We start from the raw sequence: 10738 nt of genomic DNA, 5'->3' as shown, positions 1-10738 counted from the left end.
CCATGATTTGTCTGTTCTCTGAAACCTTCTTAAACCTTTCAGTTATTTGGTTATAAAAGATATTTATCTTCCCTTTCCCATTGTAACTTTGTAGTTCTTGCTGTCAAACTGTCTAATCTTTATTTTCATTGACTGACCAGTATCTAAAGGAGCAGTCATTTTCCACTCGACAGTTTGGTGCATTATGAGGTCAGAATGAAAGGAGGCTCTTAAATGTCTGCTTCTTGCCTGACCCAAAACATCAGTGATTCCAGCAAACAGCGTTAATCAGCTCAAATTTGTTTCTTTCATGGTTTAAACTAAATAAAACACTAAACAAAAATCATTCCTTTCCAGTGATAATGGGAACTGCAGATGCTGGAGAATCCAAGATAATGAAATGTGGGGCTGGATGAACACAGCAGGCCCAGCAGCATCTCAGGAGCACAAAAGCTGACGTTTCGGGCCTAGACCCTTCATCAGAGAGGGGGATGGGGTGAGGGTTCTGGAATAAATAGGGAGAGAGGGGGAGGCGGACCGAAGATGGAGAGAAAAGAAGATAGGTGGGGAGGAGAGTATAGGTGGGGAGGTAGGGAGGGGATAGGTCAGTCCAGGGAAGATGGACAGGTCAAGGAGGTGGGATGAGGTTAGTAGATAGGAGATGGAGGTGCAGCTTGGTGTGGGAGGAAGGGATGGGTGAGAGGAAGAACAGGTTAGGGAGGCAGAGGCAGGTTGGACTGGTTTTGGGATGCAGTGGGTGGAGGGGAAGAGCTGGGCTGGTTTTGTGGTGCAGTGGGGGGAGGGGACGAACTGGGCTGGTTTTGGGATGCGGTGGGGAAAGGGGAGATTTTGAAGCTGGTGAAGTCCACATTGATACCATTGGGCTGCAGGGTTCCCAAGCGGAATATGAGTTGCTGTTCCTGCAACCTTCGGGGGGCATCATTGTGGCACTGCAGGAGGCCCATCATCCCTGCTGTGTTCATCCAGCCCCACATTTCATTATCTTCATTCCTTTCCAGTTGTGTTTTACAGTTGGTTGTAAAGTTCCTGCCTGGTTGGCTATTCTAATAGTGAAGTGAAAATTATCAATACCATAAAAACAGAATTTCTCCACAGATGGTACAACATTGCCAAAACACTCTCTCGGGCTGGCATTTGACACATGGTACTCTCTAAGCATTATAGACCCAGAGTAGCCATTGTGAAAACTACATCTCGTGTGATGCACATCTCCCTTACACTGGCACTTGGTCCAAAGTTTCTGAAATTTCAGCATCGAAAGACCAAAGTGAAATTTCTAACTGAAGCTACAGGCCACAGAAAATGGTTATAGCAGGAAAACCATCTTAATTAACCAATTTTATGGCTAAGTTAGTTCGACAATTTAGAAACTTTTTTTTCCTATTTCCTTACATATGCTTATATATGCTCAGGTGAATAATGAAAGAAAATGGGAGCTGTATAGAGCACACACATTTTTGGGAGTAGTCTGACTGCTTCTTTTATGTTAACTTGCTGATTCTTGAATAGCAACTTTAAAAAAATAGGTAATTTGATTGCCCGGTTTTCTGCTGGATACCTGTTCATTGTTATTTTTTGTTAGTTCCTATTTAGTCATCCATCACTCAATTATTAGATTCCATCTTAACAATTAAGTGATTAACTAAATCCATTTTGATTTTATTGCCCTACAGTTGCGTGAAGCTTAAAGGCATTACACAGAAGATATAATATCATGAGCTATTTACTGCTGGCGCTACATCTTCAGTGTGACTCTGGACACATGCAACATGCAACATTTTTAATTTATCTAATGATATTTTAATAGGCTCATGATTAGCTTGATTAGAGATTAATTCAATACGTTATTTGTTCACAGAAAACGACACTACAACATATAATACATTTGTAGCTATAAACCTAGCTTTACTTACACATTACATGTGTTAATGACATAATGAGAGAAAAGAAATTCAGATCTGTGAACCTATCCATTTCAATTTTGCTAATATTGTTAATTAAATGTAGTTCTTGAGAACTTTTTAATGAAAGAATTGAGTCTTGTCTGCCTGATTATTTTTCTAAATGACTACCCTCAACTCCATTCAATCTGTAAACATATCAATCGGTTCCACATATTTAGCTATCCTACAAAGTAATGAAATGGAAATTGGTGCATTTAGCATGCTTAAAGTAAGGTGCGATGAATCCTGGCTTCTGGTCACTGGCTTTTCATTGTATCCCCTATTCCAGTGCATTTGCTTGCAAGGTAGAATCACAAAGAATTTCTTCAATTAGGGAATCCATTTTCCGGCCTTTAATCCTTCATTGGAGAACCTTTTATCTCCCTCCAGAAGAATAAGATAGATGAAAATGCCTTCCATAAATAAAGGTTGATAGAATAGGTGGCATAAGAAAAAAGACTGGATTAGTTAGATATTCACTGGAGCTTATATTAATGAGGGACAATCGCATAGAAACCTATAAAATTCTAACAGGGCCACAGAAAGCAGTTGAGTCTAAAACAATAAATGTTTCCAAGAAAGAGATAATTGTTATGGTTAAATGGAGTTGCATAGCCAGCCACAATCATATTGAATGAAGGAGCAGGTCCAAAGGGCTGAGAGTCCTACTCCTGCTCCTATTATCCTCGTTTCTATAATATTGGAATATGAGGACTCTCTCATGCTACTTTTGGCTACACCGTTGAAACAGTCACGCAGTTTATGTGATTAATGATTCTAAAGATACCAGATGTATGCTTTTCTCCATACATAGTGTAAAACATGAATAAGTTTTGCTAATTATTGTAAGCTTTTATTGTCAACATCACCACATATTCCTGACAAATCTGAAATAATAATCAAGTATCAGGAATAAAATGACGAGCCTGCAGAATTTTCACAACAACCCAACTGGTTCATTCATGTGCTTTAGGGAAGGAATTCTGCCATTCTTACTCGGGCTGGCCAATATGTGACTCCTGATCCATGGCAAATAGCTCATCTTTTAATTAGACCCCTGAGATTTCCTAACCAGTTACTCACTTGTAGTTGAGAAGGTGATTCACTACCAGCTTCTCAAGTGGATTTAGGAATGGGCAGTAAATGATGCTGTCACCAGTGATGGCCACATTCACATAATCAATAGAAACACATGCAATCTTTCAACATTTTCCAACATTTTACTACATTGGTGAAATATTATAGTTATCAGTCCTAATTACATATGATTGCATCAGTGACAGCACGTCATACTATACTTCATTCAAATCAAGTATTAAATGAAGAAGCCTGCTGTAACCAAAAGAAGCTTTTTAAAACGGAACAATGTCTATTATTTAGAATTGTGTAGATTGGGTTTCAGATAACATCAATAGACTGCTCAACTTTTCAATTAGCCATTTATGAGTTACTCTAACATGTTACTACTTTGCAACATATCCAGGGCTACTTACATTGATCATTTTCGCTTCTGTATCTTTACCTGATTGTGTTTCCTCACTCTTTTGAAAACAAGGTGCAATCTTGAGTCTGAAAGCAGATAACAAATGTGGTGTTATTTAGAAGCTTCAAACCAAATTTATTCAGCAAACCTACACTGGAAGCATCAACCACTAGCCTGTTCATCATACATTCCTTCTGCTGAAAGAAAGGCCCACTGGAACAATAATGGTAGTGAGTGGGAGAGGGTCATTGCTGCCCAGGCCAAATATTGTGTCGGGGTTTTCCTGCAGACGCGAGAATCTTATGGCCTCTGTCAGCTTCAATGTCCAGCCAATATTGGATTTGTCACTGTTCTAAAGTGAGTAAATAAATCTCATTCTATTTTATGGAATTGAATTCCAGGTTAGATGAAGTAAGAAACAAAAGTTTGATGGAAAGACCCAGCAGCATCTGTGAAGAAAAAGCAGAGTTAATGTTTCATGTCCATTGACTCTTCTTCAGAACTCACCCTTCAAATGCAGAAAGGCTGTTCTACTGCCAGCGAGTTCCAGAACTGGAGGATCACAGCCTAAGGATATGAGATAAACTATTTAGGACTGAGGGGAGGAGAAATTTCTTCATCCAGAGAGCAGTGAGCCTGTGGGACTCACAAACACAGAAAGCAGTCAAGGCTAAAACATTGTATGATTTAAAAAAGGAGTTGGATATACGACATGGAGCAAAACGGATCAAAGGATGTGGGGGAAAGTGGAAACAAGCTATTCAGATGAATAACCAGCCACGATCTTAATGAATGGTGGATCAAATTTGAGAGGCTGGATAGCCTAGTTCTGCTCCTTTTCTTTTATGATTTTATGCTCAGCAGTGTTTTAGGATGGTGTTCTCCCATACAATCAATTTATTATTAGACAAATTGGTTCATAGGACTAGAAAGAGTCAAATTCTAGTTATATTGCAGCAATTTAGAGACTACTGTCTGTAATTCCAACTGTTATTTGCATGAAACCTGAAAATGATTGGCGTTGTCTATGGAGTAATATGTACAGTAAATGATTTTCTATAAATTAGTATTCTGACACTTCAGTGCACACATACCATTGACTTGAAATGGGAATGAGAGACAGCAGTAAAATTGCATCTTTCCCTATATCACAATGAAATAATGATACTAATTCCCTCTGGGAGCTTTCCCAAACAATTTATTCTCGCGTTGGTTTATATTATGTAAATTTTTTAGAAAAACATTTAATCAGGGTGTATGTGTAATACACAGTGTAGTTTTAGTAGACCTTTAGACTTCAGTCAGAAAACCTTGCAATGCAATGGTGTTTATAAAAGATGGTTAGTTAGTGTGGCCCAGACTTAGCACTGCCACCTCCAATATTCCCCTGACTGCAGCACACTCCAGCAACTTCAGAAAGTTAAGGAAATTTGGCATGTCCATAAGGTCCCTCACCAACATTTACAGATGCACCATAGAAAGCTTTCTATGTGGAGGCTTCACACCTTGGCACGGCCACTGGTCTGCCCAGGATTGTAAGAAACAAGTAAACTTTGTGAATCCAACTCAGGCCATCAGGCAAGCCAATCTTCAGTCCATTAACTCCATCTACACTTCTCGCTGCCACGGAAAGGCAGCCAATATTATCAAAGACCCCTCCCACCCTGGTTATAATCTTCCAATCTCTTCCATCAGGCAGATGATGCAAAAGCTTAAATATATATACCAACAGGTTCAAGGGCGGCTTCTTCCCTGCTGTTAATAGACTTCTGAATGGATCTTTCAAATTTCAAGTCTAATATTGTTCTTGCTTTTGTACACATTCCTTGTAACATATTCCTCACTCTGTACAATTGCTCTATGATCTGTGTCTTTGTAAGTTATGATATTCCTGTACAGCATGCAAAATAAAACTTTTCACTGTACTTAGGTACATGAGTCAATAATAAATCAAATCAAATCAAAGTACTATTGACGTGTTGCATTGTAGGAGGTGCTGTTTTCTGGCTGAGATGTTGAATCAACGCACAATTTGCTTGCTTATGTTAATTGGCCACAATGCTATTTCTTTCTCCACAGATGCTGCCTAACTTGTTGAGTATGTCCAGCAGTGTCTGTTTAATTTTGGATTTACGACACCTCGAGTAGTTTGATGTTGTATGTGGACTCCATTTTCTATTGTGAGGATCAACTAGGCTTTCTGGCTAACTTTTAATCAGACTCAGCACTGTTACAAGTCGATTAATATGAACTCAGCCCATTGAATCAGTGTGTGAAAACGAGCTATCACTTTAACCCACAAAACAATGCTGATTGTGTTTGAAAAGTTATGTAAGGCACATAGGAATGCCCTGCCAACATGAAAGATGTTATGGTAATTCAGCCTCCTTTTTTTGCATTTGCAAAGTAACGTGGGGGAGATCAGTCTCACAGTGGCAGACCATAATACCATAAGACATAGGAGCAGAAATTAGGCCAGTCGGCCCATTGAGGCTGCTCTGCCATTCAATCATGGCTGATCAGCCTCTCAATCCCATTCTCCCAGCTTCCCTCTGTAACCTTTGATCCCCTTAACAATCAAGAACTTACCTATGTCCATCTTAAATATGTCACTGAACTAATAATTCCGAGGCCCAGGCTAATAAGCTGGGGACACGTGTTCAAATCCTACATCAGCAGTCAATGGAATTAAACTTCAGTTCATAAATCTGCATTTAAAAATAAGTATTAAAGAAAGTAACCACGGAGTTGTCAATGATTGTTGTCTTAAAAATAAACTCATCTGGTCACCAAAGCCCTTTAGGGAAGGAAATTTGCCAATATTCCCGGTTTGACCTACATGTGATTTCAGACCCACAGCATATGTGTTTGGCTCTTAACTGTCTGCAGCAATGGCAATCAGCTCAAGAGCTATTAGGATTGGGCAACAAATAACAACCTTGTCATCTGGACCCACATCTCCTGACAGAGCAACACAAAGATGTGATCGAGAATATATTTTAAATTCAATCCGTATTAATTTAAGTGAACTTTTGTTTCATTAACAGTCAATTAAAGCAAAACAAAGAACTATGAATGCTGGAGATCTGAAACAAACAAAAAAAATTTCTGGAGAGACTCGACAGGTCTGGCAGCATCTCTGAGGAGTAAACAAGGTTAATGTTTTGAGTCCGGTAACCCTCCTTCATTACCAGAAATTTCTGTTTCTGTTTTGTTTGCAATAGATGTATATAGGTTTGTGAAAATTGTGAGTAGTTGTGTTCAATAAACAAAAGAACACTTCTCTCATTGAGAACATTAAAGTACTTCTATAACTTTAAGCGTATGACAGTTTATGACAAAATTACAAACTGTTATTTTGGATCTTTGTCAAGCTCTCAGTCTCGTATGCAGCTCCTCCCTTTATTTATGCTTCTGTCATCACCTGCCTAAAGGCAAATTGGAGAAAACTATCCATGGCATTGACTGACCATAAATTCTACTCTGACAGTGACTTCCATTGTAGTAAAAGCAAAATACTGTGAATGCTGATAATCTTAAATAAATACAATAAAATACTAGAAAATACCCAACAGGCCTGACAGAACCTTTGGAGAGAAACAGAATTCAGCATGTCCATAAGGACCCTCACCAACATTATCAGATGCACATATTCGGGTGCATAACAGTCTGGTACAGCAACCGCTCTGCCTAGGACCGTTTAAAAAACTGCAGAAAGCTGTGTGTACAGCTCAGTCAATCACAGAAGCCAATTTCCCCTCCATGGACTCCATTTACATTTCTCATTGCCGCAGAAAAGCTGTCAACATCATCAAAGACCCTTCTTACCCCAGTAATGCTCTCTTCCAAACTCTTTCGTCAGACAGAAGACACAGGAGCTTGAACACACGCACCAACAGGTTCAAGAACAGCTTCTTCCCTGCTGTTATTAGACTGCTGATTGGACTCTGTAACTTCAAATAATGTTGATCTTGCTTTGTGCACCTCCTGTGCAGTTGTAACCTATCGGCTTCACTCTGTCTAAACTCCCTACAATCTAGATATTTTTGTTTGCTACATCTGCCTGTACTGGTCACAAAAGCTTTTCACTGTACTTAGGTACATGTGACTATAATAAATCAAATCAAAAAAATCAGTTAACAGCTCAGATTGATATGATTGAAAGGTAAACCCCTCACGATCATTGCACAGTAGCAACACTCTGTACCCTAAATGCATTGGTTGTAACCCAGCAAGGCACCTCCAACTGCACCTTCCAAACCCTTAGCCTCTATCACCAGAAGACAACGGTAGCAGGTGCTATAAGATACCTCCATGCCATCCTGACTTAGAACCTTATCGCCATTTGCTCACTTGTCAAAATCTTGGAACTCCAAGGTTAACAGCATTGAGAGGGAGTTCTTACATCACATGGACAGCAGCAATTCACAGGGGCAATTAGGGAAAAGCAATAAATGCTGCCCTAACCACTAATACTCACATTCCATGAACGAACAAAAATAAAGTATTTCCAGGGCCCTGCCACTCTACACATCCTACAACTGGAGGGAAGAGGTTCAGCATTGCAAAATTAGAAATGAGGCCTGAAGACTGCAGGTTACTAATTATTTAGCGCTTGTAAGGACATTCAGATTCCCTACTGTGCAGAAAGAAGCCATTTGGCCCATTGAGTCTGCACCAACATCCTACGAAGACCCAGGCCCTCACCCAATTGCCTTAACCCTGTATTTTACCCTGGCTAACTCACCTAGCCTGCACATTATGGACAATTTAGTATGGCCAATCCACCTAACCGGCACATCTTTGGACTGTGGGAGGAAAGCAGAGCGTCCAGCAGATCCAGGGTGAAAATGCAACCTCCATACAGACAGTCACCCAGGCTGGGATCAAACCTAGGTCCCTAGCGCTGTGAGGCAAAGGTGCTTACCACCAAGCTACTATGACATTGTTAACATATATCAGAGAGATGTGTGAAGCAGCATTTTGTTTTATTCATTTGTGGCATGTGGGTGTTGCTGGCTGGTCATCATTTATTGCAGGTGCCTGGTTGCCCTTGAGATGGTGGTGGTGAGCTGTCTTCTTGAACAACAGTAGTCCACCTGCTGCAGTTTGACCCACATTGATGTTAAGGAGGCAACAGGTAACCCAATAGATAGTAGGAACAGCAGATGCTGGAGAATCCGAGATAACAAAGTGTGGAGCTGGATGAACACAGCAGGCCAAGCAGCATCTTAGGAGCACAAAAGCTGACGTTTTGGGCCTAGACCCTTTGTCAGAAAAACTAGACCCAGAAACGTCAGCATTTGTGCTCCTAACATGCTGCTTGGCCTGCTGTGTTCATCCAGCTCCACAATTTGTTATCTCGGATTCTCCAGCATGTGCAGTTCCCATTATCTCTGACACAAAGAAGAGACAGCATTGTCAGTCAAATTGTGTTGGCAGTAGCTGGCAATGAGGGTGCAAATGTCTGAATGTTACATATGTGTAGGTGTTGGGGATGGAAGGGGAAGGGGTGAGGGAGGGAGAGACCTGGTACAAACTGAGATGCTGCTTGGCCTGCTGTGTTCATCCAGCCTCACATTTTATTATCTTGGTACAAACTCTGATCAGTTTTAACTGGCTATGATGCGGTCGGGCTGCACGTTGACGGTACTGGAGGATATTGTTTTTTCCACGATCTCTCTCGCTCACACTCTCAGTAAACTGATATGAAGATATCTGCAGCAAGGGAAATGGATGATGATGCTGGTAATAATGATGAGGTTCCCTCCTGTACAGGCTGACCGCCACCCACTCCCGGGTCACTCATGAGCGTACAGGTGGCGCGCGCCTGCAGGTATCGGTGAGGGCCGGGTGCCAGCGCGCGCACCCCTCCCCGCCCGGTCGCGCGCCCGTACATGCACGCGCCCCCGGGATGTGCTGCTGTCGGCGGCGCGCCTGCTGCTGCTCAGTCTGGGTTGAGAGACAATGTTAGAGGCAGCGAGGGAAACAGAGCTCGGGATCAGCGCTGGAGGTAGGGTGACTTCTTTTTCTCTACCTACAGGCACATATTTGTGCAGCTTAATTTTTTTTGAAGATCGCGTCAGGGAATAATCTTGCTTTTCAAAAAAGTACTACATTCAAAAAAAATAATTTCAAACAAAAAGAATTCAGATGTGATACCTTGCCAGTTAATCTTGAGTGTGGGAATAATCTCTGAAGAGAGTGGAGGCTTGAGGGAGTCCAGAAAGATTCAAGTTTGGGACGCGGAGAGAGTGAAAATGATGCCTTTCCAGCCCGATTTCAAGGGGAAGTTTATTTTTGCTGCCTTTTATTATCTGCAAGCATTATCTTTCACGGATTTGATTGCAGAATGACTAATCCCTCAGCACCTCAGAGATAAACTTGTGCTGTCGACCTCGTTATACACTTAAATGCATTTCGCATGATGTACATTATAGGTGTTATTTCTTCCTATAAAGGAGAGAATGTCTTGGGAATATTTGGTTGTATTCTGAAGCAATGTAGCGGAGGCGATGTAAATAACCCTGTTTTGTGAATCTCGGTTTTCCTGTACGCAAAAGTTTCACTGCAGGGAAATTGCATTTCATTAAAGAGTTTCTAAAATTGGTTCAAATCATGGAAGCCTTGGGGGATAGTGAGGGATGTCATCGCATTTCAAACAGCGAAGCAACTGGAAACGGTGAACACTTTTTTTTGCTTTCTGTTGTCGAACCAGTTTTCTGAAATACGTCTTTTGGTGAAATATCTTTCACACATCACAACTGCTACCTAAGGCGCACCTCTTGTTTTTCTCAAATAAAAGTATCTTCGAACTGAGAAGGAGCTCGTTTATTTGGAGGCTTCTTGCCCCCTCTGAGCCTATTTATCTCTGTGACTTGTGTTGAGACCAGTTGTGGTAATAAGAGAGACCCCTATAAGGGCGTACAGATATACACTTTGGTGATAATTTTGATGACATGTTTACCATTATGAAAATGACATACCAACTTTGAGTTGTTGACGTTTTTAACACGGTGAGTATTAAACCCAATTTTAACTCTAAGTACTCTATAATGCTTCTAATGGACGTGCTGGTTATCTTAACATGTCAATTGTATTATATAATAGAAACTTTTCAAACGTGCTGGATGTGGTTTCTTTTTAAGTTTTAATGTATTGCTTTTATAGTGGGTAGACATTAAATCTTTATATTCACAAAGAGGCAAATAAACATCCTCCAGGATTTTTCAGTACATTCCAAGCTCACCCAGACAATATTGCTGAGCAGAGGCAGGGAGAGAATTTGGGAGGAGAGAGTGCCTACACACTT

General features: G+C 40.8%; 1 protein-coding gene across 8 annotated transcripts in view; it reads left to right on the top strand.

The window, feature by feature from the left end:
• The first annotated feature begins 9352 nt into the window (after window positions 1-9352).
• znf385c (zinc finger protein 385C) overlaps window positions 9353-10738 on the top strand; it is a 430141-nt gene continuing 428755 nt past the window's right edge. For 3 of the 8 annotated variants that reach the window (XM_048560949.2, XM_059638752.1, XM_048560945.2), the window contains exon 1: window positions 9815-10442. Coding sequence is in view for 1 of the 8 variants with exons in the window: in XM_048560952.2 (XP_048416909.1) it covers window positions 9394-9439 (46 nt within the window). In the remaining 7 variants the exon portion in view is untranslated. Of the gene's footprint in view, window positions 9440-9814; window positions 10443-10738 lie in introns of those variants that run through there. The other 5 variants (XM_048560946.2, XM_048560944.2, XM_048560952.2 and 2 more) reach the window with 5 other exon arrangements.

The sequence above is a fragment of the Stegostoma tigrinum genome, chromosome 31, assembly GCF_030684315.1.
Source record: "Stegostoma tigrinum isolate sSteTig4 chromosome 31, sSteTig4.hap1, whole genome shotgun sequence".
Classification (NCBI taxonomy): domain Eukaryota; kingdom Metazoa; phylum Chordata; class Chondrichthyes; order Orectolobiformes; family Stegostomatidae; genus Stegostoma; species Stegostoma tigrinum.
This window is presented reverse-complemented; position numbering and strand designations above follow the sequence as displayed.